Here is a 27,426-nt window from a genome sequence, read left to right as displayed (position 1 = left end):
TCGATTTAAGCGTCACTGATGTTCTCAACCGGCGACCTTCGGCAGATCTTGCTCTGTTTTGCTTTTCACCCAACTCATTTCGAATCAATAAGAACAATTACAATAGAATCGATGAATTGAACCAGAAAGTTAGATATTTGGCTATTAGTCTAGAAGCAGTCTGGGAGCCGCGCAGCGGCACCCACTTCTAACAACTATGGTACAAACAATTGGAGACGAGTTGAAGAACCAAATGTATCTTATATGAACTATTCGTTGCACTCATTCAAGCATCCGAATGAAAGCACTTGTCGAAGACGGTCTGTGAGACATCAAAACATTAGCTGGTCGAACAGAAAGAAAGCAAGAACAAGACATGCCTCGGACGGGACTGAGAGCTCTAACCGGGCTGAACGCTCGTTTGGGGCTCGTGGCACGAGACAATTCCTTTCCTCCGAGAGTCGGACTCGCAGGAGGGGAAAGCACACTGCTTTTAGTCACAAAATTAACAGGCAGGTTGATGTCGGAACCCAAAGCTTCTTGAGCGCCTTGTACAGGCGATGCAGGGCGGGAAAGGACCATCGCAATGCTGTCATGATACGCGGCCTCATCGAGTCCGCTGCGAATGGTGCTCCTATTGCTGCGTCGCCCACGTGTTTGGGGCGTCGATGCATCGAGCAGCTTCGTTCGCGTAGGCGATGTACTCGATTTAATATGAGTGGCACTGGGCTTTCGACTGCGAGGGGGTGAATAAGGGTCCTTCGCATAGACCTTTCGCGTTGGGTGTGTGTCGCATGAGTGGTCCGATGTGGCGTCCATGTCCATAACCGATTTGGATCGATCGCGAACCTTTCTCGAGGGTTTATTAAGTGGTGAAGACTCCGTGGAAGAGTGTCCAGGTTCCTTTTCCGTGTGCGCAGACAAAACACTGATGACATCAGACATATCGCCGATGTTGTGGATGTGCAAATGAAATTTAAGCGCATCGAGATCGCGAAGGACATTAGTGCATCCAGGACGTTGACAACGGATCATGCCTCCAGGAGTGCAGTGACCAGTCTGGACCATTTCCAATCCCTGAAGCTGCTGTACAAACATCAGTATGAAGCAACATGGGGTGCGAGTAGTGCTCACCGCCTGCGCTACGCCTTCCGGGTCATGATGAAACAGACGAATCTCCGGCTCGGGACGCTTCTCAAGATCAATAGTGGATTGTCCGTCGTCAGTTACGGTATGGGTGTATGTCGAATCCCTGTTGTTAGGAGTAATTGGAAGTTCCTTGGCAGTGTTGAGGGGGCAGACATATCCAGTTCCTTGGTCCTCAATTCTCTCATGCTGTTGTAAGTATTCCTGGATGACTTTCTGGGCCTCAGATACTCCATCGGGATGCTCTCGATATTTCTTGACGAGTTCCTGAGCCTCAGACAGAACGGAATCGCTGGGCTTGGGGTCTGCAGCACATTCCACGGGTCCAGAAGGAAATTCCCATGAGGATACGAAATCGGTGTAAAGGCTTGCATCGTCATCGGTATCCTCCTCATCGAGATACAGGAATGACATCCCCTCTACAATTTGAGAGGGGAGGAAGGTGCCGTATCTGCGAGTGTCTGCCTTGGAGTCGTCGAATACATCGACGCTCGTGACAGTAGTTGATTCTGAGCTCGACATAATTAACTGACAAAAGTGAAAGCGGGGGGCACAGAGAAAAGCAGGGAAAGAGGAAGCTAGTGATGTACTCCATGAAGAATAATCGGTGGTGTTTTATACGCGCTAGATGTGGATCTTCGACGCTTTTGTGGATGTGGACGCTTTTGAAGTTGGTGGACACTCAGGCCAGTGTGGTTTGGTCCACTTCAAAGTTTCAATGATCCCCATTTCGGGCATAACCCAGTTCTAGGGTTAGGGTCCCCTTTTCAACGAACCCACAGTGGCGGCTCGTCGGCTCGTCAACCAACCAAACACTGGCACTAACTTCGACATGTCAGTGATTTGTACTTCCCTTCCTCCGATAATGCGCATCAGGGCTTACTCACGAATGAACCCAATGTATGGTTCGTATCGTGGAATACATAGATGGGACGGTGTAATCAACATGAGCCAAGCTCGCTCCTTCGTCGCACTGGCGGCTTCGCCTAGGTTTTCATCCTATGCTACCAACAGAAAATCACGCTCTGTTCACACTAATCCACGACTTCAACCAGCGTACTCTGGCCATGTACCACTGACCCCATTTGAAAATGGATTTCTCGCAGTTGGCTCTGCACTCATGTCTCTCATAGATACTCGTCGCGCGGGCAAGCACTTCCTGATCTTTTATAGTGGGTGCATTTCACTGACAAGTTCATTTAGACATGGTTGCAGCTTGCGGAGAAACCACTGCTGGGTCAACTCTGGTAAAGTTGAGGGATATAATGCTGGAGTCTCCAGAGGGTCGGCGCATTCTCAAAGAAATGCCACGTATCAATTCGCAGACCTTGGACCTGAAGAAGCTGGGGTCCCTTCCAGAGAACACCTTTGGACGTGCTTATGTGGGGTGGCTTGATACTTGCAAAGTCACACCCGATTCTCGAGAGCCCGTGGGGTCACTTTTTTCTGGCTATTCATACCAGATACTCACCATTGAGGACCCAGGTACACTATATTGATGACCCAGAGCTAGCATATGTCATGCAGCGCTATCGCGAGACGCACGACTTCTATCACGCCCTCTTTGGATTTAAAGTCTCGGCTCTTCCCGAGCTTGCACTCAAAGCTTTTGAGTTTACGAATCTAGGCTTCCCCATGACTGCATTGTCCCTTGGAGCCTCAATAAGACTTAAGCCACATCAGCGGGCCCGACTTTGGGGGGAATTTGTCCCATGGGCTGCGAGATGCGGGAGTCATGCGAGGTGCTTGCTTACAGTGTATTGGGAGGAGAGATGGGGACAGGATCTGGACGAAATGAAGAAGGAATTTGGTGTCTGGGATCCACCAGCAGGGATCACTATCCCGCGGCCCTCGCGTGTTGACTTCCCCTGACACATACCAACGGTGATAGGAAATTGACATTTGTTTTCGGTTTCGTGGGTCCTGTGGAGCTACAGCATGTGGAACCGACCATGTAGATCGATATCGTCAATATCTCCTATCGCCCGGCTATCGATCCTGTGCATTGAGTCTATCCACCAACACAGCTCCGTCTATAGGATCCGGAACGCAACCTAGACACGTTCCAAAATCGGGCATGTTATACTGTCATATTTAAGCTTAAAGGTATATGATAAGACACACGTCTTGAAGCATGGAGCATGAAGCTAAGCCTCTGCGTCTTCAGATGTTTGGTTTTGCCCTTTTGGGCAGGTGCATAGTCCGCGTCAGCAAGTCGAACCTCACCGTGCGCGTGAGCACCTCAACTCAGTATATTTTCAATCTGTCTAACAATGTCTCCTTTCGTCCTAACAGAATTATACGTACACTGTAGTTGCCCATAGGCAGTAATAAAACCATATACCAGGCATTCTGAAGGTGGCAACGCGGAGTTCATCCAGATCAACAGCTGGGTGCCGGGAACCTCATCCTCTGCTATGTATATATGACCGCCCAGGTGCGCCGATTGACTGATGCTCTTTGAGAACTCAAATTTGACAAGTAGAACAGGTATTATAATAGCCTGTCTTCGGGCCTCCGTGCAGACCACTCGGCCTTCACATGCTTTATGTGAGCAATGCTTCCGTGACTCTTTATTGTTGCAACGGTTCTTGTCACACATAGAACTGGCATCACTGCGCACTCCACCTGAAACTTGAATGCCAGCTGAAGAAGATATTGCGCGCGTGAAACGTCACGCTTGCACTTGCGCCTCAGTACTCCAGTGGCCACGTCATGGCTCCGCGTCAATGACACGTCAAAATAGCTAATAATACGCCCCGATGGACTGCTACATCACACAGATTTATTGCATTCAAATTTTCAACATGTTGTCTCCACTCCAAACAACAAGCTGAACTTAGCTCATCAGTTCTTGTTGCGAGTTGGCTTCGCAAGGAGATATCCTGTTCCACGCCAAATCGCTGCCGGCTAACATTGCTTCACAAGACAGACCTTATTAGGTGGCAATACTATGCTGGCATTGACCTTGCTCCAGTATGTGATATCTCGTTCCACGCCTAATTGCCAACAGACCCTCACAATGTAGATCTTATGTGGCAATCCGCTGGATATGTTAGCTCGAAAGGGGATTCAGGTGGACTTAGTTCTCCTACATAACAAACAGTATTCAGCTCGTAAAGTCAAGGCGTCTTCCCAGTTTCCCCTTCAGATTCATCTGAGCACATGCTAGTATCACATCCTTACGAACAATGCGTTTCGCCTTTGTCCTCGCCGTTGTTGTTGCTTTAATATCTGCCACCGATGCTGCCAGCGACTGCCCATTTTTCTGCACACATTCAAATGAGTGCTGCTCTGATAAGCCGGATTGTGTGAGTATGAGCAGTTTGTATTTAACTAAATAACTCACTGGTGTGGTAGTTCTTGTTCGTGTGCTCTGGCCAATAGTATGGTTACTTTCTTGGGAGAGGGTTGTGTGACAGTGCCTTGATGGGTCTTGATCGAGAAGCGACTCGGGAAGCGACCGCCATAAGAGTCATGGAAGTTCCCAACGGTTGGCTTCAATATTTTCATTTAGATCATCACGGGCACCCTACCTACTGAACCACTCATATCTGTCCCTTGGATTTTCATAAACTAGGCTGTTATCTGGTTGCGAGATATATTGTGCCGCCATCTAAAGTCTAAATAACTTCTATCTGCCGTCACATATTTATTAATCTTCCCTTCTTTTACATGAAAATGATCTTTTTGTCACCTCGGAGTCAAATATTGGTCTGGCCCACCAGGTTATTCGACAGTGAGACACATAAATCCCATAAAATGTCTAACGCCCTCCATTACAACATACGCTCGCGCACCCGCGCTAGAGTCATTAGTTGTCAAGAGATGCGTTCGGAAATCATCTTGTTAATCTACTATCTGGCGCTCGACCTCCGGAGTCCGGTGGAGGGCCCCAGCGCTGTCGCGGCTACGCTGCTCGACTCTGTTAAGTGCCCTCTGCCTTTGGTTGGGCGGTCCTCGACTCATGACCGGAAACATTAGGACTCCGTCTGGCATCTGGACCCATTCGCTCGTACAGCGACATAGTCCGTGCTAACCCTGCCAACGACTCTAGAGTCGAGCAGGAGAGTATATTAGCACTCGTTAGACGCTGTAACTAGTGTTGAGCTAGAAAGTAAGTTAACACTCTTGCATTGGCTCTTATACACCGGGGGCCAGGCTGGTTCGGGTTTGGGTGTTACATAACTACAGCGAACCTTTGGCTACAATGTTAATACAGTCATCCAAAACTGAGAAAGTCCATGAGCCATGTTTTCTAAACTGTAGCGAACGCCTACATAACCATAACTACTATGCTAAGATGCGTATCTACAACTCCTGATGTGCATGCATTGTGAGTGACATAAAATAACGAGGCATATACAGAACAAAGCGAGAGACCAAAAATAAAAGGGAAAAAAATGCCGCAAAGAACAAATGCAACGATAACATGCTTGACATACGTGAAATTCCATTCCATGCGCGTCGTCCCCTTTCTTCGTTTTCGTTTTCATTATCTTTCAAACCCTCCGGATAGTGGCACTCCTCCCGATCGTGCTTGAACTTGAGGTCATGCTGGGTAATTTTGACTTCTGCGCGCTAATGACGGGCGCAGGAAGTCTGGATGAAGGTAGCGCTCCGCCGGTGGGACGGGGCAGCCCCGAGGCCATGCCCACAGTCGCAAAGCGCGATGGCGGGCGCAAGGCTATTTGATGCAGCAGTGGTATTAGATGCGGTCGGTATCTTCACTGGCGGAGCCTTGCTAAGCGATGACGCGGTAGGCTTCAACAACCTTGATTTGAGGGTCCCGCTGGGTAGTTTTATTGTCTGTGCAGGTCGGGAGGGCATGTACGTCTCAACGGGTGAACGGGGAGGCTCGGTAGCTTTTGTGCGCAGACCGAGGACGCTTGTGAGTTTGCCCTTCATACCCAGTGTAGGGTGCGCACCCTCTTCAGGCTTGCAAAACATACTCGCCTTAAGGTCGGCAGGCATCAGCCCCGGAGGGGGGCGGCGCACACCCGTTAGTATTGGTTTGTGGATCGGGGCGGGAAACACAGTCGGTGCCACCTGCTCCTCTGCACTACTTCCAGCAGACGACGAGCTCGCACTAGACAGGGAAGTTGACCTGTCATGTGCTTTGGACCGCTTCACGATGCGAAGCGCATGTACTGGAGCTGCGGGAACTGGTGCAACGAGTGCCTGTGAAATCCTCGGTGGTGTCACTGTTGGCGCTGAAGGAGAATGGATCGGGGATAAAGGTGCAGACGCCTTCAGCGACTCAGAGACTTCATCCCCGGGTGCAGTAACAATGGGTGGTCGGAGGGAGGGCGACGACAATTTCATTCCCGGAGACAAGCTGCTCCGTCTTGTCGTCAATCTCAGCGGCTGCAGGGGGAGCTGATACAATGCCATGAAAAAGGGAAGAATATTTCAAAGGTACGAACGCACCATTCGCAACAACAACCGGAGGTGATGGTTGTGGTGTTGGACTAGACCCAGATTGTGGCTGCTATAAATAGCGGTGTTTTAATATCAAATACGTCGAACAAGAGAACACCGCCCACCTGGAGAGCCAGCAACGTCTGCAAGCGTAGTCACTGCGTTCTTCTCCCTGATTCGTTTGGCGAGGGCCTCCATTATCTCTTCCTCGGCTTGCATGTCGAAATCATCGGTGTCAATCGCAAAAGCATCACCGCCGAAGAATGAGATCCTGTCATTTAGAAGATCGAAAGACGCGTCAGGGCAATTTAGTTGGAGGTTGAACGAAGAGTGAAGATCCACAGAGTTTCTGCGCGGATTAAATGATGGCGAAGATGTTGTGCTTGCTCGAGCACGTAAACGGGGACGTGCGGGTGGGACAGTTAATGTGTCGTGCGAAGGAGATGACTGGGTCTGATCTTTGGAAGGAGGCGACAATGGCGCGTCAGATGAAGTCAGCGTTAATTCTGAGAGGTGTGTGTGCGTGAGGAGAGCAGTCGACGGTGACGGTGACAGTTGTGCCGTAGATGAACCTAAGTTTCCTTCTCTCGATACGACGATGGTAGGAGTGGCATGTTCAGGAATGCGCCCTACCGATGGCACATTTTGATCTGTGAAGTTGATTGCATTGATCACAGAAGCTAGTGGTGAGCCAGTCGGTGCCAAGGTAGCGTGACTTGCGCGGACCGCTGTCACTGGTGAGGAGTAACGTTCCACGCCAGAATTTGGAGCTTCGGGGGAAGTTAGGGCGAGCTTTACTACTTTGCGCGGAACGGGTGTGGCATCCATAGAGATATCAGCAAGAGGGGTGCGCTGAATATGAGGAGTAGGAGTCTGTTCTGGCAGTGGTGTTTGCGCGGAATTGTAGCGATTGTGCGTCTGTCTCTGAGGACTGTTCATCGGCGTGGCCAGCGAGTCTTGTTCATCTAAGTCCATACTTTCATGAACAAGCGACGCATTATCGATGTCATCCTCAGGCTCTTCTTCGATAGTGAGCCCATTAAGAAGATCAGCGGTTTCATCCATGATAGTCATGTCACCGACATCAACTAGACGAGTTTTGAGAACTACTGGAGAATAGTGCTTGCTTTTCGTCTTGTAAGTACGGTTTGAAGAATGCCGTCATCGTGAGCCTGTCGGATTCATAGTAGGATTCGTAGTTTGGCTCAGAATTTTCCTTGTCAGATCCAGAGAGTGAGTCTGGCGTTGTGACTTCGCTCCTTGGAGTCGCATTGAGCGGATCAAAGAGGTTGAGAACGCTGTATCTCGGACGGCTCATCGTGGTACAAAGTCAAGAGTGAAGAACAGCAGCAGTCCTCCAAAGTCCACTCAAACCAACACTCCGTGACAAACGCGTGACACGTTGCGTTCAAGTCACGTTTTTTTCTAACGCGGTCACGTGGACGGCTGCGGGCGGTCCGGCGTCCTCACTCTAACGATAACCTGTTCTTTGCAATGGATATTGCAGGAATATTTCGATGCCTACGCACTTAAGTGCTGATCAATGATTACACAGACTTACTGCCTTCGCAGCATACTCCTCCAGATGGCCCGTATACCATCTCGCCACGATGTCACTATTGGATGCACAACATTATGATATCCTGGAACTTACTTACGAAAGGAAAGGACAACCTTACATCCCAGCCAGTAGAAATACCGAAGGACCCCAAATCGCGCTCATCGACGGCGTGCGCGACTCTTTTGGTATAACTATTGTTGTGATTTCAATCGTGTGCATCGAAAGGAAACTAGCGTGCATGAAATGGATGTTTTCGCCTGAGGACCTGTTATTGGAGCGAAAACGGTCACAACGGTTTTGGCGTGTTCAGAATCACGATCCTTCTAACCCGGTCGTGCAATCGTCGAGCTCAGTTCCTACGCGAAGAACCCCCCCCCTTTCCCCTTAGATTCGATGGAAAGGCCCTTTTATTTCAACAATGAAGTATTCAAGGCTACAAATGGTTTGACGTGATACTCTCGTGTATTGTGTATAGATGTAAGGAACACTAACCAAAACCTAATTTATTTTAAAAACGCTTTCGGTATGCAGGAGTCGGAACTTCTGCCTTCTTCCATTGTCAATGTCTCCTGCTGCCCCGATTTTGTGTCTGAAGACGAATTTGAACTCAAGTCCTTTGTGAAATGTGCCCAACTGATTTTGGAGATCTCGAGTTCGTGGACTGTCTGTGGCTGCAGGTAGGACTCCCGGGCAATGAAGCTGAATGAGCTATCAGTCAGTGTCCTGCTTTGTTACCGCTGAGGGCGACTCACTTAGCGAGAAGACATGTAGCATATACTATCATGCTAGGAAGTCAGAACATTCCATGTACTCTAGCGATAAAAACAAGATTCTCACAGCATCCCATAGGAAAACACATATACAGATGTTTGATAACGAAACTGAAGACTGCCCACTGCATCTTTGTTAGAGCAATGATTTACGAGTGAGATAGATAAAAGCATACAATTCCAAGAGCACTGAATGCCGCCACGCTACGCAAGGAGTAAGCATACGCTCATTATCAGTGTTAATGGACTAACCTTGTTACCAAGCCCGTCTGTGAGCAAAATATTATGATTTTCGTGATCATTCGGTTGGTTCTAATCATCAAGGTGAATTTGGTGCACATTTGGTGCTTGAACTCATTAATCACCTTGGTGATTCAGTTCTATTACGGTGAAGAATATAGACCAAAGTACCAGCGATGAGAATGTCACCGATTGCCGAACAACCAATTGAGATCGGGGGAGCCCACTTAATCCTCGTGAGTTACATCCCGATCAACAGAAGAACGAACTTACAAGAGCCATTGTGTAGTAAGTATAATCACTTATTTTGAAGCTGTCTCCCGTGTTGATAAATGCTTAACAGCGCAACATTGGGAATCAGACCTACACCATGCAGATAGTCTTGAGAATGCCAAAAACTATTTCCCTTGATTAAGAAGCAACTCTCCGTTGCAGGATAAATTACTGTACCTTGCTCCATTACACAAAATGCAATCTGATTAGTGCAATTAGTCACCTTTTCTGAGGAAGCTCAATGCAGTCCCTACCAGAACAAATGTACATTCTCCGTTTATCACAGAGACTCTTCTCAACTTCATGCGCGCATTAGAGAGAAGCACGATAGTGGCATCTTAGTGACACGTACGACTGCAAACCCGACAGATGAAAACGGCATGCACAAGAGATGTTGTGAAAGGTCTGTGAACCGACAGTAAGCTTAAAGTCAGGACCAGGGGAAGAAAGCTCCACTAACACATATTCCAGTGTAAATCGCCCATTCTCTGTCATTCAGTCAGAAAGAATATCGATGAGTCACAGGTGATACTGACGTCGAGTTACGGCCAATGAATCGGGCGAAATCCTCGAAATCCGTTGAACGAACGCTCACGATCCGAGAAGTGATTCCCCTAGCGGGAATTCCAGTGTCACGCAAACATACTTTCAATAGGAACTCACATTTGAGCAGCTTGCATCAACCTATAAAGTGACGTCAGTCCTCACTGTCAAGTGCACAATTGGAGATATTTACCAGATGATGGCAACCTGTGCTGCGTTATCAGCTGCCAGTCGGTGATAGTATGTGATCTAATCCATACCAGAAGTTTCCTCTGCCAGTTTTCTCGAGACCGAATGGTATGTCTTCTGAAATAGATCCAGACTTGCGCAGTCAAAATCAAGAAAACACTATCGTCCGTTATCAGACGGTCGCTCATATGGTTCTCGATGAAACAATCCTACATCGATGATATACCGAGACCAGTCATCAGGGACGCCATGCTTTCGCTGTATGCTGCCGTAGCCATGGAATTCAGATTCTGGGGAGCTCGAGGATGAGATGTAGGTTGGGATAAAACGAAGAAGAGTGATTCATTTTACAGTATATTTCTGAGTGCTGTCTGTCATATCCCGCTACTACCGGTAACAGGAACGGCCGGTGACTGAAATACAAGAAACATCTACTATCAGTATCACTAGATCATCTTCGGGCCCGACACCCGCGGTTAAACGATACCGTGCAAACGACACCATGGCGAGCAGGTCACGAGAGGTTATGAGCCGTTCCGTCGAAGCCTCATTGACTCGGAAGTCGTGAAGTTTGAATTATGGCTGTGTGAACATTCTCTATATATAGACAACCGCCGTGACTGTCGTCAACTCTCCATCAAGCAGGATTTGTGCATTCGAACCAAAACAAGTCTCATAGTAGAGAAGGGCGGAGGCATTCTGAAAATAAACGATCTGTATTCCTTCTAATATTAATGGTCCGACTACGGCCGATGAATGTAAATACAGTGGATATTGAGCAGCTTCTGGACACATATACTAACGACGACAACTTAACTCTAGGCAATTACGACAACACCGAGATGGTGGATTATAGCAACTCAACTCAACAGGAGGACGCTTTCGAGGAATCTTTCGAGGAATCTGTTTTTCCTTGCATTACCAATGTTTCCTGATGCCCGGAGTGATTGTCTGATAAGCCTACATGAATCACCTGCGCGAAACTTGTAAAACTGATTTCAGAAATCCCGGTTTGGTGGGTTGTTTGTGGCTGCAGGTAGGATTCCCGAGCGATGAAGCTGAACAAGATATCAGTAGTCTCTTCTATTACCGCTGAGAACGACTCACTTGGCGAGAAGACATGTGGCATATACTGTCAAGCCAGGATGTCAGCATTTCGTGTACTAGAGTTGATAACAACAAGACTCTCACAGCCTCCAATAGGAAAAACACATATATAGGTGGCCAATATCGAAACGGCAAACTGCCCACTGCATCTTGGTCAGAGCCATGGTTAACGCACAGATGGAGCACTCACAAGTCCTATAGTGATGGATGCCGCCACGCTACACCGGAAGCAGTGAGTACATAACCGTCATGTGTTAATACCAAGGAACTTGCGTTGTAATCAAACCCGTTTGCGAGCAGAATATGATGAGTTTCGTGATCATTTGGTTCGTTCTGAACACCGAGACGGTCAATCATAGAGGTTAAATTCATACTCGAACTAATTAATCACCTTGGCGATGTAGTCCTGTGTTTGTGGAGAATATAGGCCAAAGTTCCAGCGATAAGAACATCATTGATTACTGAACAACCAAGCGAGATCGCAGTAGACCACTTCATCCTTGTGAGTTGCATCATGATCAAAGGTAGAACAAACTTACAATAACCATGGCACCGTAGTTAGGATTACTACGTAGTTTGAAGCTGTTTCCCGTATTTGAGAAACGCTTGACAGGGCGACACTGATGAAATTGGCCTTACATGTAGATTGCACTAATAAGACCAAAAACTATTTTCCGTGATTAAGTAATTATTCGTTGCAGGATGAACTACCGCACCTTGCTCCATGACGCAGAATGCAACCTGATTGACGCAATTAGTCGTTGTTTTCAAGGCAGTGAAACGCAGTGCCTACCAGAACGAATGTCATTCTCCGTCTGCCATAGAGACACTTCTCAACTTCAAGTACGTATCAGAAAGAAGCATGACAGTAGTGAGTTAGTAGCACGTACGTCTGAAAATCCTACATATAAAAATGCCGTGTACAAGGGACGTGGTCAAGGACTGTGGAACGACAGTGAGCTTGATTAGGTCGAGACCAGTGGAAGTAAAGCGCCACTTACACCCAGTCCGGTGTAAAGCGCCAATTCTCTGCCGTTCTGTCAGAAAGCGCCTTAATGAGTCACTGACGATACCTACGTCGACATATGGCCAATGAAACAGGGTATATCCTCGAACTCCATCATATGAACGGACGAGATGTGAGTAGTAATTGCCCTAGCAAGACTTCCAATAGCCTGTACATATATTTTCCATAGTGACTCACAGTTGAGCCGCTTGCATTAACCTGGAACACGACGTCAGTCTTTCCGCCAACTGCTGCATGCATAACATGCATCATTAGATATATTTACCAGATGAAGGCAACCTGTTCTGCACCGTCAGCGATTAGTCTGTAATATGTGACATACATCCGTACGAGAGTTTTGCTCTGCCTGTTTTCCCGAGATCGAATTCCATGTCTCCAGAAATAGATCCAGACTTGTGCAGTGAAAATCAAGAAAACTCTATGGGCCTTCGTTAGTATATTTCCGTCCTCGATGACACAATCATACATAGATGATATACCAAAACCAGTCATCAAAGAAGCCATGTTTCCGCTAGCGAAATTGTATGCCGAAGCGACTTGGGTCATGGCGTGAATGTAGTTGCCGATGTTTTCTGATTCTCAGGCTTGTATAGAGGATGAGATGTAGTAGGAAGAAGAGTAACTATACAGTATATTTGAGTGTTATCTAGCATCGCCAATAGTACCGGTAATTGGATATGTACTAAGGCCGGTGGATGTTTCCGCTAGAGCGCAAGAAGATGTGAGCGTAGCGCTCAGCACTGAGTACTGAGATCTCAGAGATCCAGTGAGAGGCTGGAACCACTGATGGGCCAATCAATTTGAGTTGTTCGGAACTTCGTTAACCATTTTTGTAACATTTGTCAGCGCTAGTAGTGAATTGTGGCTGTGCATCACTACCACGACTCCGAATGACTAGACTCGTGTCCAGCCCGTCTATGACCGAGTGACAGCCCCGAGCGGATTTGCGGAAGGCCATGGCCGATAACCTTTTTATACTCGCTCACGACCACCAGCTACTGTAATGATTCATACCTCCAAAGAAGTAGAATTCACTGGCCAAGAAGTTCAATCATGCGCGTGAGATCCGGCGCTGAACATCATGATTCAAATATTCACCGACCATATCGACTCCAGCAGACACGTCTTCCAATGCTATGTGAGCTGTCCCGTCAAAGTCGTGAAGTTTGAATTGTGGTTGTGCGAACATTCTCATATAGACATCCGATCTACTTATCATCAACTATCCATCAAGTAGGATTTGTGCACGGCGGCATTCGAACCAAAATAAGTCTCGTAGTAGAGAAGGACAGAGGCATTTTGAAGAATAAATTATCTGTATTCCTTCTGATTATGGTCTGACTACGGCCGATGAATGTAAATATACAGTGGAAATTGAGCAGCTTCTGGACACATACTACTTACGATGACAACTTAACTCCAGACAATTACGACAAAACCGAGATGGTGGATTTTAGTCATTCTACTCAACAGCAGGACGCTTTCGAGGAATCTTTCGAGGAATCAGTTCCTCCTTGCATCATCAATGTTTCCTGATGCCCGGAGTGATTGCCCGGTAAGTCAACATGAATCACCTGCGCGAAACCTGTAAAACTTATTTCAGAAATCCCGGATTCATGGACTGTTTGTGGCTGCAGGTAGGATTCCCGAGCGATGAAGCTGAACAAGATATCAGTAGTCTCTTCTATTACCGCTGAGAACGACTCACTTGGCGAGAAGACATGTGGCATATACTGTCAAGCCAGGGCGTCAGAACATTCCGTATACCCGAGTTGATGACAACAAGACTCTCACAGCCTCCAATAGGAAAACTCATATAGATGGTTAATCTCGAAACGGCCAACTGCCCACTGCATCTTGGTCAGAGCCATGGTTAACGCATGAAATGAAGCACTCACAAGTCCCACAGTGATGGATGCCGCCACGCTGCACCGGAAACAGTGAGTACATACCTATCATATGTCAATACCAAGGAACTTGCGTTGTTATCAAACCCGTTTGCGAGCAGAATATGATGAGTTTCGTGATCATTTGGTTCGTTCTGAATACCGAGACGGTCCATCACAGAGGTTAAATTCATACTCGAACTAAATAATCACCTTGGCGATGTAGTCCTGTGTTTGTGGAGAATATAAGCCAAAGTTGCAGCGATAAGAACATCATTGATCGCCGAACAACCAAGCGAAATCGAAATTGACCACTCCGTCCTTGTGAGTTACATCCCGATCAAAGGTAGAACGAACTTACAATAACCGTGACATTATAGTTAGGATCATCACGTAGTTGGAAGCTGTTTCCGTATTTGAGAAATGCCTGACGGGGTGATGAAATTTGACCTACATGCAGATTGCGCTAAGAAGACCAAAAACTGTTTTCCGTGATTAAGTAGCAATTATTCGTCGCAGGATAAACGTAAACTACCGCACCTTGCTCCGTGACACAAAAGGCAATCTGAATGGCGCAATTAGTCGCTGTTTCCGAGCCAGCCAAACGCAGTACCTACCAAAACGAATGATACTCTCCGTCTGCCATAGAGACTCTTCTCAACTTCACGTGGACGTCAGAAAGAAGCATGATGGTTGTAAGTGAGTAGCACGTACGTCTGAAAACCCTGGATATGAAAACGCCATGCACAAGGGATGTAGTCAAGGACTGTGGAACGACAGTGAGCTTGATTAGGTCGAGAGGAAGAAAAGCCCCACTTACACCTATTACGGTATAAAGCGCCCATTCTCTGTCGTTCTGTCAGAAAGCAGAAAGCACCTTGATGAATAACCGACGGTACTAACGTCAACAAATGGCCAAGGAAACGAGATCTATCCTCGAACTCCATCGTATGAATGCACGAGAGCCGAGAAATAATTACCCTAGCAAGACTTCCAGTGGCCAGTACATACATTTTCCATAGGGACTCACATTTGAGCAGCTTGTATTAACCTGTAATGCAAGCGTCAATCTTTCCGTCAACTGCATGCATAACAGAGATATTTACCAGATGAAGATAACCTGTTCTGCACTGTCAGCGATTAGTCTGTGATATGCAACGTACATTCATACGAGAGCTTTGGTCTGAGTGTTTTCCTGAGATCGAATTTTATGTCTCCAGAAATAGATCCAGACTTGTGCGGTCAAAATTAAGAAAATTCTACAGGCCTTCGTTAGTATGTTGCCATCGATATGGTTCTCGATAACACAATCATACATAGATGATATACCAAGACCAGTCATAAAGGAAGCCATGTTTGCGCTTACAAAACTGTATACCTCCGCGACTTGGGTCATGGTGCGAATATTTAGTTGCTGACGTTTTCTGATTCTCAGGCTTGTATAGAGGATGAGATGTAGGTCAAAGGAAGAAGAATAACCATACTGAGAATATTTCGAGTGCTATCTAGCATCGCTGATAGTACCTGTAACCGGATATATATGTAAGGCCGGCGAATGTTTCAGTTAGAGCGCGAGAAGATGTGTAGCACTCAGCCTACTATGGTACTGAGATCTGGCACAGTGAGAGGGGATACAATTGAGCTGTTCTAGTAGTGTTCGGAACTTGGTTACACAGCGGGGGTTTCGACATTTTGCCACATTTTGCCACTAGTGAAATCACATTCGAAATGCAATCTAGAGCGCTCCAGGCTATAGGTCTAGATCTGCTTTTGATTGAAATTTTGCAAGAGGTAAAATGTCCAAACCTCCGATGTGTTAGTAATCATTTTTGTGACATTTGTCAGACGGTTAGTAGGGAGTTGTGGCTGTGTGCACCACTACCACTGCCCCGCGGAATTCGAAGGCTATGGTCGATAACCTTTTTATACGATTTTTACTCGCTCGCGATCACCAGCTACAGTAACATTGATTTATACATTCAAAGAAGTAGAATGCAAGTACTGGCCAAGAAGTTCGATCATGCGCGTGAGATACGGTGCTCAACATTCACTGACTCCAGGAGACACATCTTCCAATGCTATGGACGAGGTCCAATCCAGGTACGTATAGACGTTCTCCATGCCGTCAGTCCTGTCGATATGTTTCCCAGTCTTCAAACTCCATGCCCGGAGCGATCCGTCGCTTGAACAAGTCACTATCCGCTGTCCGTCTGGCAGATGCTAGTGTGTCATTCGAATTTCTGGCTGGGCGTTATCGCTGATGTCTTCCGCGCAGTGCATATAGGGCACAGCTCCGTCTCAGCTTTCATCCACCAAAATCCACAATCTCTACTTAGAGAAACTAGTTCTTAAAAGAGCTGACTCACGGACACAACGAGGCTATAAGCATTTGTCGTCAGAATTGAGTATCCCTAGATCTATTTGGTCTAGCTAGGGGAGACTAACGCTGTGTTGCTGACTCGTTTATGATTATGGATTGCATTCCGTGGACCACACTCCGCGGCCATGTGTCTTGTTATGCTCGACTATTGTCAATATTCACTTCACTCAGAACTTTTCCATTCACCGATGAATCTCGGCGCGAAATCATCACGCGTGGATCATGTGGCATAGCTTTGTGTGTCGTCATAACCCTTCAGAAATAGTCAAGGCGTTATGGCGCCACATACCCAAAATAACTGAGGCAGATATCTTGCAGACAGCGACACCCTCAGTCGGATGATGCGATATCCGGGAGCTGTTAAGGCGTTGCATTTTGTGGGATCAGTAATCCAGAACCAATTTACACCTGTATCATTTCGTGAATAACGTGATACTGCCTAGCTGGGCCTCTGTTGTCAACATCTTCCCAGTCACGGAACGCCGCAGACTGCAATCGGAATCTGATAGATCTGACGGACGTCATACGCAGCAAGTCGCTCGGGATACTTGACAGTTGTAGAGTTGGAGTCGATGATATGGCGTGGGTGCGCAGGATATGGTCAAAGGGACAGGCGGGCGGTAATAGATGTACTTATATTTCAAGTGCAGAATTCGCGACAGTAAGAACTAGATTGTGAAGCTTTGAAGAACTGTCAGCCAAGTTGTCGCCGTGGCCGCACATCTCACAACAGTTCGACACTGCCGTCAGCAAGTTGATTTACGAAATGAGGGGTTGTCCGTTTCGCCCAGCTTCGTCTAATGCAAAAACATTGAAGTTAAGGTGCTGGGACCGAGCACGGGCTGTTGACCGACCATGTCATGTATCGGGATATACATAGCTGAACATCGCATTCTGCTGTCGATATCAACCGAAATGCGATGTGAACGTTAAACTGCAAATGATGGGAATGGAAGGTGGTTGAAACGTTGAATGAGGAGTGAGCGGAATGTACGGTCCGGGTGAAGAGACAAAGCAACCACAAAGACAAAGAATGCCAGTGGTGCCGGCTCCTTCCGAGCACTCAAAACCGGCGATATCCAGGTGTCGATCATGATATCGTGCTTGACTTTGATTGCGCACAAAGGATCATCATCTTCCACGCCTACTCCTTTGTCTACTGATCTCATCACGGAAATCCTGGAGAACATCAAAGGGAAATTGTATTTTGAACGAAAACTACAACGATTTGTAAACAAAGGGACGTGGACGTCCGATACTAGTAAGTGCACAAAGCAAAGGGTTGATAAGCACGCTCTGAATCGTCGCCTTTGACACTCACCCATAATATTTAAGATGAAAACTTATCCGTAATTCCTTCGTAGCGGCGTACCGGTACGCCCATCACCTTTCTCCCCTGTCCCAGCAGTCGTTATAGAATCGCACGTTCGACGCTAGAGTCCGTGGTGAATCACAGTATCTGCTCCCATTGAGGACTCACTTACTGCTGAATCCCATCACTCTGTCTTCGTCCTCATCCTTCATCCTCATCCTCATCCGACTCTCCCTCCTCCCAATTTTCACCGCTCGCGTCAAATGAGGAGGTGGTTGGTGGGCGCGGTTCTGGATTTAGCTGAAAAAACCAGTCTCTTCTCCTGGTTAGTGCTTTATCTTCCTATAAATTTAGTTAGTTATTTATTCCGTTCATAGGAGAAATTAACTCACCTCTAGCTCGAGGATGCCCGGGCACTTGCTCCTGTGCTTGACCCACAGTCCAGGATAGTACCTGGAGCGTTTGTCAAGGCTGATGGCCTTCTGACATCCGCGACACCTGACGGATGTGGGTTGCACATCCTCGGTGTACTCGTCGTTTTCGAGCTCCTGCTTTCTCTGGTCCTCCTTTCTCCGCTTTCTACCACCCGCGACGACTTCATCACCGCGATTGCCCTTATCGATGCCCAAGCTCTCAGGAATGAGCTGCTGGAGGGCTTATCGCATATTGTGGGTCGTGTGGGTCGGAGCGGGGAGGTGAATTGGCGAGCAGATAAAGCCCGCCCTTGCAGACCAGCGAGTGATCATCGAGAAGGCGACTGACCGTGGGCCAGTCGGTGCCTTCGGCATAAACGAAAACGACTCGACACCTGGACCTGCCGCAATTTAGCGTGTGGGTTTGGGCGGCCGTTTGATTTTATGTCGTTGCATTGACTGGCGACTGCAGTCATTGCTTGTTGATTGCACGGCGGCTGAGGGACTGGCGGTTGATTTTTGCATTTGTTTTACTGGGGGAAGTGTCCTTTCAGATGTAGATGGGGAATTTGTTGCAGTGGCGCGAAGTTTTTTCTTTTCTTTTAAGGCCCTTCTCGGAGTTGTATTGTTCGCCCTCAAATACACGTGGAATTTTTTTTTTCATTCTGATTTCTGTCCATTGAGGTAACGTACCCTATGTCGGACAGTACTAACTAGTCTACAACACCTGGGACTCGCGAATACCCCAGCGTGAGGGGTATGCGCGCAGTCCATTGGGTGACTGATCTCTCCGTGGCGTGAAGTCTAAGTGCGTGATGTATACATGCTATTCTAAGGTAGATGATCCATCTTATGAAAGTCATTCATAGCAGGCTAACTGTGCCGTCTAATTCTCTTGTCGCTCTCCTAGATGTGTTGACGATCCCAAGGCTTCCCAAACTGCAGGGTACGTTTTCTCGTCGTGAAAGTGAACTCCGCCTGACATGATCGTTCTAGAAAAACCATCAGAAGTCAAGACAGTATATCTACTCTGGCCGCCGCCAGGACAAATCGTGGATTTTCCCACATGTTTGGAACTTCTTAAGGCCTACAATAGGGATGGTGAAGACACTTAGTCATGATGGTGCCTGTCTTGCGGGCGGTCACCGGTCAGTTCTGCTGTCGTCTTCTTGTCCAGTAACTTTACATGCACAATGCCAGATTCCGCACGCATAACCGTAACCTAGTTCCCCCTCAACCGGTGACTGGGCTTGGATTCAGGCATATCAGATGCAACAGGTTCGGTGACCATGTTTCTGTTTAAGCGACTTATTGATTCGCATAGTTTAATCTAGAGTAAAAATCAGCCCTGGTTGCAAAAGGCATCCCGCCCCCACCTTTGCTGAAATCCTATGATGAAGAACGACTTCCAGTCATACAAAAGATCCTCGTCGAATTGAACAATAATTTTCATGCCCTCATCAGCTCTATGCTTTGTATTGACATCGTAGAGCTTAATTGTTTTGAACACGCGATCTTGCTCTCGATTTGCAAGCGATGGCGAACTTAAAGAACCTTGCTTATAGCGAGAGTGCTTACGATTATCTTGTTGCTGTAGATCGTGGTCCAAATCAATACTTTTGATCTTCTCGGTCCCGTTCGGCACATTGTTATGCTATTTATCAGCGCTAGCAACCTGGAAGGTGTTTCAAGTATCTGACATTCCGGACAGCACTCCTGCCCAGACCAGCAGGACACTGATGGTCGATCTACGCCCATCCACACAGTTTAGTCGCGATAAATCCAATAATCTCCGTTTGATCGTCATGGTTGATATGCACATGCAGCATACAAGGTTACGAAGGTTCGACGTTCAACCAACCGTGCCCTGTCTGTCCCTTCAATGGGCTCACGCGGCCGGTCAATCGACGGCAGGGCCTGGTCTGCAAGCCAGCGCAGTGCTCATAATTCATGGCGAGTCTGCTTGCGCTGTCTTCACGGTCTATTCACCAGCACCGACGCAGAACAGTGGCTTTATGAGCGATATGGCACGATCCTCATTAGTGACTTCACCTGACGCCGTTGGTTGACAGGGTTGGCCCCTGCAATAAGTTATAGGCTAGTGGAAGGCAACTTGTTTTGCATTGTCAGGTGATATACCACACGATTTCGTCCGATAATTTTACTCACTGGGTTTTCTGAGGTCGAATTTTGTGCCTTCGGAAACAGATCCAGACTTGCGTGGTCAAGATGAAGAAAGCTCTATTGACCTTCGTTAGATGGTGGCCGATATGGTTCTCGATCACGCAATCATACAGATATACAAATACCATAATCAGGGGAGACACGCCTCACTAGCGAAACTGTATGCCACCGACCTTCCCCGATTCTATTATAGAGGATGAGATATAGATCGAAGGGAAAAGATAACTACTGGCATATTGAGTGCTATCTGATCAACATCACTACTATTATCGTAGCGGTGGCTCGCCGCGAGTCCCCGACTCCTTTGACCGGTCAATTGCTTTATTTGATTCCTTCCGCTGAGCGCTGAAGGCTTGTACACAACGTTCCACGATCTGTGCAATACATTTCTCTACTCGTTTCTGGTGTCCGGTCAGCTTTCCCAGAGTCATGTTCAGCACCCTTTAAAGCAACCCAGACTCCAGTTTCTCCTAAGCTCCTTCAGACGTACATGGGAACAAATTTCTGGTCAATGCCATCCATCCAGTCCTGCCTGTTTATGTAGAATCTCGTTGGCTTTAGTCCGCCCGTTGAGGTCGTCCTAAGTTACAGGTAGTGTCCTCATACGTTTGACTGGCCCATTCCACATTTCCTATTTACGTGTACTGTAATATCAGATGTAAGCCACTGCTCCATGTGTTTCTTGACGCGTGCGGAGGATTGGTGGCAGCCAAAGCGCTGAGCAGCAGTGTAGAGAGTGGGAGCCGACAGCGCACTAAGTTACGCTATTCTCATGGAACGAAGGCGCATGAGCAAACCAGACAAGATCAACATTTCATATGGTTACAAGAGACGAATGCATGTCCGAAAGAACCGCACTAGGCTGACGGACAAAGCACTCTCGACAGAGATAAACCCTACTCAATAATAGTTTATTTCGCCAGTTTATTTTTGAGCGTGCAGGACAATAAACTGCAATACATAAGCTAGCATCCCCAGGAGAAAGGCAGATTTAGCAACTGAAGGCATGAATTGCAGGGGTCCGTTGTTACCACGTACAGAAAGTTATTATTTCGCCTTTGTCATGGTTCAACGCGAAGTACAGCTGTACCAGCACGGAGGCATTTTGAAAATAAACGATCTGTATTCCTTCTGATGGTCTGACTACGGCCGATGAATGTAAATATACAGTGGAAATTGAGCAGCTTCTGGACACATACTACTTACGATGACAACTTAACTCTAGGCAATTACAACAATACGGAGATGGTGGATTATAGTCATTCAACTCAACAGGAAGACTCTTTGGAGGAATCAGTTCCTCCTTGCATCACCAATGTTTCCTGATGCCCGGAGTGATTGCCTGGTAAGTCAACATGAATCACCTGCGCGAAACCTGTAAAACTTATTTCAGAAATCCCGGATTGGTGGACTGTCTGTGGCTGCAGGTAGGATTCCCGAGCGATGAGGCTGAACAAGATATCAGTAGTCTCTTCTATTACCACTGAGAACGACTCACTTGGCGAGAAGACATGTGGCATATACTGTCAAGTCAGGACGTCAGAATATTCCGTGTATTCGAGTTGATAACAACAAGACTCTCACAGCCTCCAATAGGAAAACTCATATATAGATGGTTAATCTCGAAACGGCCAACTGCCCACTGCATCTTGGTCAGAGCCATGGTTAACGCACGAGATGAAGCACTCACAAGTCCCACAGTGATGGATGCCGCCACGCTGCACCGGAAACAGTGAGTACATACCCATCATGTGTCAATACCAAGGAACTTGCGTTGTTATCAAACCCGTTTGCGAGCAGAATATGATGAGTTTCGTGATCATTTGGTTCGTTCTGAACACCGAGAAGGTCAATTACAGAGGTTAATTTTATACTCGAACTAATTAATCACCTTCGGAATACAGTCCTGTGTTTGTGGAGAATATAGGCCAAAGTTCCAGCGATAAGAACATCGTTGATCGCTGAACAACCAAGTGAAATCGAAATAGACCACTTCATCCTTGTGAGTTGCATCCCGATCAAAGGTAGAACAAACTTACAATAACCGTGACATTATAGTTAAGATCATCACGTAGTTTGAAGCTGTTTCCGTATTTGAGAAACGCCTGACAGGGTGATGAAATTTGACCTACATGCAGATTGTGCTAAGAAGACCAAAAACTGTTTTCCGTGATTAAGTAGCGATTATTCGTCGCAGGATAAACGTAAACTACCGCACCTTGCTCCATGACACAAAATGCAATCTGATTGGCGCAATTGGTCACAGTTTCCACGCCAGCCAAACGCAGTGCCTACCAAAATGAATGATATTCTCCGTCTGTCATAAAGAATTTTCTCAACTTTACGTGCACATCAGAAAGAACCATGATAGTTGTAAGTGAGTAGCACGTACGTCTGAAAACCCTATGTACGAAAACGCCGTGCACAAGGGACGTGGTCAAGCACTGTGGAACGACAGTGAGCTTAATTAGGTCGAGAGGAAGAAAAGCCCCGCTTACACCCATTCCGGTATAAAGCGCCCATTCTCTGTCGTTCTGTCAGAAAGCAGAAAGCGTCTTGATGAATAACCGACGATACTGACGTCAACAGATGGCCAAGGAAACGAGATCTATCCTCGAACTCCATCGTATGAATGGACGAGAGCCGAGAAATAATTACCCTAGCAGGACTTCCAGTGGCCAGTACATACATTTTCCATAGGGACTCACATTTGAGCAGCTTGTATTAACCTGTAATGCAAGCGTCAATCTTTCCGTCAACTGCATGCATAACAGAGATATTTACCAGATGAAGGTAACCTGTCCTGCACTGTCAGCGATTAGTCTGTGATATGCAACGTGATTCATACAATAACTTTGTTCTGCATGTTTTCCTGAGATCGAATTTTATGTCTCCAGAAATAGATCCAGACTTGTGCGGTCAAAATTAAGAAAACTCTATCGACGTTCGTTAGCATATTGCCATTGATATGGTTCTCGATAACACAATCATACATAGATGATATACCAAGACCAGTCATAAAGGAAGCCATGTTTGCGCTTACAAAACTGTATACCTCCGCGACTTGGGTCATGGTGCGAATATTTAGTTGCTGACGTTTTCTGATTCTCAGGCTTGTGAAGAGGATGAGATGTAGGTCAAAGGAAGAAGAGTAACCGTACTGAGAATATTTCGAGTGCTATCTAGCATCGCTGATAGTACCTGTAACAGGATATATAGGGCCGGTGAATGTTTCAGGTAGACCGCGAGAAGATGTGAGCGCAGCGCTCAGCCTACTATAGTACTGGGGGATCATGCAATTGAGCTGTTCTTAGAAGTAGTGTTCAAGTTCGGAACTTGGTTAATCATTTTTGTGACATCTGTCAGTGTCACTGTCAGCGTTAGTAGGGAATTGTGGCTGTGCACCACTGCCCCGTGGAAGTCCCGCGGAAGGCTATGGCCGATAATCTTTTTATACGATTTCTACTCGCTCGCGATCACCAGCTACAGTAACATTGATTCATACATTCAAAGAAGTAGAATGCAAGTACTGGCCAGGAAGTTCGATCATGCGCGTGAGATACGGCGCTCGAGCGCTCAACATTCACCGACTCCAGGAGACACGTCTTCCAATGCTATGGACGAGGTCCTATCCACGTACGTATAGACGTTCTCCATGCCGTCAGTCCTCTCGATATGTTTCCCAGTCTTCAAATTCCATGCCCGGAGCGAACCGTCGCTTGAACAAGTCACTATCCGCAGTCCGTCTGGCAGATGCCAGTGTGTCATTCGAATTTCTGGCTGGGCGCTATCGCTGATGTCTTCCGCGCAGTGCATATAGGGCACAGTTCCGTCTCAGCTTTCACTCAACAAAATCCACAATCTCTACTAGTTCTTAGAAGAGCTGACCCACGGACGCAAGGAGGCTATAAGCATCTGTCAATTCCGAGGCAGAATTGAGTATCCCCAGATCTATTTGGTCTAGCTAGGGGAGACTAAAGCTGTGTAGCTGACTATGATTATGGATTGTGGACCGCACTCCGCGGCTATGTGTTATGTTTATTTTTAATATTCACTTCACCCAGAACTTTTCCATTCACTGATGCTCTCGGCGCGAGATCATCATAACCCTCCAGAAATAGTCAAGGCGATGGCTGTCCTGAGAAGGCGTCATGACACCACATACCCGAAATAACTGAGGCAGATATCTTGCAAACAGCGACACCCTCAGTCGGATGATGCGATATCCAGGAGCTGTTAAGGTGTCGCACTTTGTGGGATCAGTGATCCAGAACAAATTTACGCCTGTATCATTTCGTGAACAACGTGGTACTGCCCAGCTGGGCCCGTCGTCAACATCTTCCCGGTCACGGAACGCCGCAGACTGCAATCGGATTCTGATATATTTGATGGACGTCATACGCAGTAAGTCGCTCGGGATACTTGACAGTTGTAGAGTTGGAGTCGATGATATGGCGTGGGCGCGCAGGATATGGTCAAAGGGACAGGCGGGGCGGTAATAGATGTACTCGGCGTATTTCAAGTGCACAATTTGCGACAGTAAGAACTGGATCGTGAAGCTTTGAAGAACTGTCAGCCAAGTTGTCGCCGTGGCCGCACATCTCACAACAGTTCGACACTGCCGTCGATTGATTTACGAAATGAGGGGCTGTCCGTTTCGCCCAGCTTCGTCTAATGCAAAAACATTGACGTTAAGGTGCTGGGACCGAGCACAGGCTGTTGACCCGACTATGTCATGTATCGAGATATATATAGCTGGACATCGCATTCTGCTGTCGATACATCAACCGAAATGCGTTAAACTGCAAATGATGGGAATGGAAGGTGGTGACGCGAAGAGAGACAAAGCAACCACAAAGACAAAGAATGCCATGGTGCCGGCTCCTTCCGAGCACTCAAAACCGGCTATATCCAGGTGTCGATCATGATGCATGATATCGTGCTTGACCTTGATTGCGCACAAAGGATCATCATCTTCCACGCCTACTCCTTTGTTAGTGATCTCGTCACGGAAATCCTGGAGAACATCAAAGGGAAATTGTATTTGGAACGAAAGCTACAACGATTTGTAAACAAAGGGACGTGGACGTCCGATACTAGTAAGTGCACAAAGCAAAGGGTTGATAAGCACGCTCTGAATCGTCGCCTTTGACACTCACCCATAATATTTAAGATGAAAACTTATCCGTGAAATCCTTCGTAGCGGCGTACCGGTACGCCCATCACCTTTCTCCCCTGTCCCAGCAGTCGTCATAGAATTGCACGTTCGACGCTAGAGTTCGTGATGAATCACAGTATCTGCTCCCATCGAGGACTAACTTACTGCTGAATCCCACTACCCTGTCCTCGTCCTCATCCTCTTCTGACTCTCCCTCTTCCCAATTTTCACCGCTCGCGTCAAATGAGGAGGCGGCTGGTGGGCGCGGTTCTGGATTTAGCTGAAAAAACCAGTCTCTTCTCCTGGTTAGCTCTTTATCTTCCTATAAATTTAGTTAGTTACTCATTCCGTTCATAGGAGAAATCAACTCACCTCTAGCTCGAGGATGCCAGGGCACTTGCTCCTGTGCTTGACCCACAGTCCAGGATAGTACCTGGAGCGTTTGTCAAGGCTGATGGCCTTCTGACATCCGCGACACCTGACGGATGTGGGTTGCACATCCTCGGTGTACTCGTCGTTTTCGAGCTCCTGCTTTCTCTGGTCCTCCTTTCTCCGCTTTCTACCGCCCGCGACGACTTCATCACCGCGATTGCTCTGATCGATGCCCAAGCTCTCAGGAATGACCTGCGGAGGGCTTATCGCATATTGTGGATCGTGTGGGTCGGAGCGGGGAGGTGAATTGGCGAGCAGATAAAGCCCGCCCTTGCAGACCAGCGAGTGATCATCGAGAAGGCGACTGACCGTGGGCCAGTCGGTGCCTTCGGCATAAACGAAAACGACTCGACACCTGGACCTGCCGCAATTTAGCGTGTGGGTTTTAGCGGCCGTTTTGTTTGTGTCGTTGCATTGACTGGCGATGCAGTCATTGCTTGTTGATTGCACGGCGGCTGAGGGACTGGCGGTTGATTTTTGCATTTGTTTTACTGGGGGAAGTGTCCTTTCAGATGTAGATGGGGAATTTGTTTGCAGTGGCGCGAAGTTCTCCCTTTTCTTTTCCAGCCCTTCTCGGAGTTGTACTGTTCGCCCTCAAATACACGTGGTATTTTTTTCATTCCGACTTCTGTCCATTGAGGTGACGTACCCTATGTCGGACAGTACTAACTAGTCTGCAACACCTGGACTCGCGAATACCCCAGCGTAGGGGTATACGCGCAGTCCATTGGGTGACTACTCTCTCTTGTGGCGTGAAGTGTAAGTGCGCCAAGTACGCATGGTATTCCAAGGCGGACAATCACTCTCATGAAAGTCATTCGTAGCAGGCTAATGTACTATCTAATTCTCTTGTCACTCTCCTAGATGAGTTGACGATCCCAAAGCTTTCCAAGTTGCAGGGTACGTTTTCTCGTTGTGAAAGTGAACCCCGCCTGACATGATCGTTCCAGAAAAACCATCAGAGGTCAAGATAGTATATCTACTCTGGGCCGCCGCCAGGACAAATTGTGGATTTTCCCACATGTTTGGAACTTCTTTAGGCCTACAATAGGGATGGTGAAGACACTTAGTCATGATGGTGCCTTTCTTGCGGGCGGTCACCGGTCAGTTCTGCTGTCGTCTTCTTGTCCAGTGCACAATGCCAGACTCCGCACGCATAACCTAGTTCCCCCCAACTGGCAGGCAGGGCTTAGATTCAGGCAAATAAGACACAGCAGGTTCGGTGACCATGCCTCCGTTCAAGCGACTGATTGATTCGCATAGTTTAATCTAGAGTAAAAATCAGCCCTGGTTCGCAAAAGGCATCCCGCCCCCCACCTTTGCTGAAATCCTATGATGAAGAAAGACTTCCAGTCATACAAAGATCCTCGTCAAATTGAACAATAAATTTTCATTCTCTCATCAG

At 47.3% G+C, this 27,426-nt stretch overlaps 11 protein-coding genes across 11 annotated transcripts; 2 read left to right on the top strand and 9 right to left on the bottom strand.

Annotated features, from left to right (window-relative positions):
* Window positions 1–261: 261 nt before the first annotated feature.
* On the bottom strand, window positions 262–1,812 carry DFJ58DRAFT_748549 (uncharacterized protein; the record flags this gene model as incomplete). The annotated part of the gene is made up of 2 exons (XM_041387598.1): window positions 1,114–1,812; window positions 262–1,065 (listed from the first exon to the last, which is right to left on the bottom strand). Exons 1-2 carry the CDS (start codon window positions 1,645–1,647, stop codon window positions 262–264), a joined length of 1,338 nt encoding a protein of 445 aa, XP_041239308.1. The 5' UTR covers window positions 1,648–1,812.
* Window positions 1,813–2,071: 259 nt separating this feature from the next.
* On the top strand, window positions 2,072–2,997 carry DFJ58DRAFT_666750 (Coq4-domain-containing protein; the record flags this gene model as incomplete). The annotated part of the gene is made up of 3 exons (XM_041382579.1): window positions 2,072–2,264; window positions 2,320–2,555; window positions 2,611–2,997. 3 exons carry the CDS (start codon window positions 2,072–2,074, stop codon window positions 2,995–2,997), a joined length of 816 nt encoding a protein of 271 aa, XP_041239307.1.
* Window positions 2,998–5,590: 2,593 nt separating this feature from the next.
* Window positions 5,591–6,552, top strand: DFJ58DRAFT_78969 (uncharacterized protein). Its single transcript, XM_041390232.1, has one exon. The coding sequence runs from the start codon at window positions 5,732–5,734 to the stop codon at window positions 6,506–6,508; it is 777 nt and encodes a 258-aa protein (XP_041239306.1). The 5' UTR covers window positions 5,591–5,731; the 3' UTR covers window positions 6,509–6,552.
* On the bottom strand, window positions 6,553–7,723 carry DFJ58DRAFT_78968 (uncharacterized protein). The gene is made up of 2 exons (XM_041390231.1): window positions 6,672–7,723; window positions 6,553–6,616 (listed from the first exon to the last, which is right to left on the bottom strand). Exons 1-2 carry the CDS (start codon window positions 7,618–7,620, stop codon window positions 6,597–6,599), a joined length of 969 nt encoding a protein of 322 aa, XP_041239305.1. The 5' UTR covers window positions 7,621–7,723; the 3' UTR covers window positions 6,553–6,596.
* Window positions 7,724–8,496: 773 nt separating this feature from the next.
* DFJ58DRAFT_809206 (uncharacterized protein) lies at window positions 8,497–9,791 on the bottom strand. Its single transcript, XM_041391345.1, has 10 exons — window positions 9,743–9,791; window positions 9,568–9,592; window positions 9,485–9,515; window positions 9,391–9,430; window positions 9,243–9,343; window positions 9,130–9,189; window positions 9,054–9,081; window positions 8,945–9,002; window positions 8,860–8,884; window positions 8,497–8,806 (listed from the first exon to the last, which is right to left on the bottom strand). The coding sequence occupies exons 1-10, from the start codon at window positions 9,770–9,772 to the stop codon at window positions 8,611–8,613; spliced, it is 594 nt and encodes a 197-aa protein (XP_041239304.1). The 5' UTR covers window positions 9,773–9,791; the 3' UTR covers window positions 8,497–8,610.
* A 29-nt stretch (window positions 9,792–9,820) lies between these two features.
* DFJ58DRAFT_732613 (uncharacterized protein) lies at window positions 9,821–10,400 on the bottom strand (the record flags this gene model as incomplete). The annotated part of the gene is made up of 6 exons (XM_041386191.1): window positions 9,821–9,878; window positions 9,927–10,004; window positions 10,054–10,074; window positions 10,127–10,140; window positions 10,194–10,281; window positions 10,336–10,400. The coding sequence occupies 6 exons, from the start codon at window positions 10,398–10,400 to the stop codon at window positions 9,821–9,823; spliced, it is 324 nt and encodes a 107-aa protein (XP_041239303.1).
* A 518-nt stretch (window positions 10,401–10,918) lies between these two features.
* Window positions 10,919–13,024, bottom strand: DFJ58DRAFT_809198 (uncharacterized protein). The gene is made up of 14 exons (XM_041391344.1): window positions 12,723–13,024; window positions 12,579–12,674; window positions 12,434–12,454; window positions 12,307–12,384; window positions 12,120–12,256; window positions 12,023–12,066; window positions 11,946–11,970; window positions 11,869–11,896; window positions 11,769–11,811; window positions 11,621–11,721; window positions 11,499–11,562; window positions 11,333–11,414; window positions 11,230–11,254; window positions 10,919–11,180 (listed from the first exon to the last, which is right to left on the bottom strand). Exons 1-14 carry the CDS (start codon window positions 12,800–12,802, stop codon window positions 10,988–10,990), a joined length of 1,017 nt encoding a protein of 338 aa, XP_041239302.1. The 5' UTR covers window positions 12,803–13,024; the 3' UTR covers window positions 10,919–10,987.
* An 846-nt stretch (window positions 13,025–13,870) lies between these two features.
* Window positions 13,871–15,926, bottom strand: DFJ58DRAFT_916567 (uncharacterized protein; the record flags this gene model as incomplete). The annotated part of the gene is made up of 17 exons (XM_041395483.1): window positions 15,627–15,926; window positions 15,459–15,578; window positions 15,314–15,401; window positions 15,249–15,262; window positions 15,173–15,193; window positions 15,046–15,123; window positions 14,963–14,990; window positions 14,857–14,908; window positions 14,760–14,803; window positions 14,683–14,707; window positions 14,597–14,624; window positions 14,504–14,546; window positions 14,356–14,456; window positions 14,238–14,297; window positions 14,155–14,182; window positions 13,965–14,099; window positions 13,871–13,915 (listed from the first exon to the last, which is right to left on the bottom strand). Exons 2-17 carry the CDS (start codon window positions 15,536–15,538, stop codon window positions 13,871–13,873), a joined length of 870 nt encoding a protein of 289 aa, XP_041239301.1. The 5' UTR covers window positions 15,539–15,578; window positions 15,627–15,926.
* A 2,109-nt stretch (window positions 15,927–18,035) lies between these two features.
* Window positions 18,036–18,723, bottom strand: DFJ58DRAFT_916566 (uncharacterized protein; the record flags this gene model as incomplete). The annotated part of the gene is made up of 3 exons (XM_041395482.1): window positions 18,036–18,176; window positions 18,227–18,489; window positions 18,597–18,723. The coding sequence occupies 3 exons, from the start codon at window positions 18,721–18,723 to the stop codon at window positions 18,036–18,038; spliced, it is 531 nt and encodes a 176-aa protein (XP_041239300.1).
* Window positions 18,724–21,538: 2,815 nt separating this feature from the next.
* On the bottom strand, window positions 21,539–23,770 carry DFJ58DRAFT_78674 (uncharacterized protein). Its single transcript, XM_041390091.1, has 18 exons — window positions 23,593–23,770; window positions 23,425–23,544; window positions 23,280–23,367; window positions 23,216–23,229; window positions 23,140–23,160; window positions 23,013–23,090; window positions 22,930–22,957; window positions 22,824–22,875; window positions 22,727–22,770; window positions 22,650–22,674; window positions 22,564–22,591; window positions 22,471–22,513; window positions 22,323–22,423; window positions 22,205–22,264; window positions 22,122–22,149; window positions 22,016–22,073; window positions 21,930–21,954; window positions 21,539–21,880 (listed from the first exon to the last, which is right to left on the bottom strand). The coding sequence occupies exons 2-18, from the start codon at window positions 23,502–23,504 to the stop codon at window positions 21,700–21,702; spliced, it is 954 nt and encodes a 317-aa protein (XP_041239299.1). The 5' UTR covers window positions 23,505–23,544; window positions 23,593–23,770; the 3' UTR covers window positions 21,539–21,699.
* Window positions 23,771–25,637: 1,867 nt separating this feature from the next.
* Window positions 25,638–26,237, bottom strand: DFJ58DRAFT_78649 (uncharacterized protein; the record flags this gene model as incomplete). The annotated part of the gene is made up of 2 exons (XM_041390086.1): window positions 25,638–25,911; window positions 25,962–26,237. Coding segments are annotated over 2 exons (534 nt in total), but the record flags the coding sequence as incomplete, so codon positions are not given.
* Between the last annotated feature and the right edge of the window lie 1,189 nt (window positions 26,238–27,426).

The sequence above is a fragment of the Suillus subalutaceus genome (genome assembly GCF_016647625.1).
Source record: "Suillus subalutaceus strain FC151 chromosome Unknown DFJ58scaffold_129, whole genome shotgun sequence".
NCBI lineage: Eukaryota > Fungi > Basidiomycota > Agaricomycetes > Boletales > Suillaceae > Suillus > Suillus subalutaceus.
This window is presented reverse-complemented; position numbering and strand designations above follow the sequence as displayed.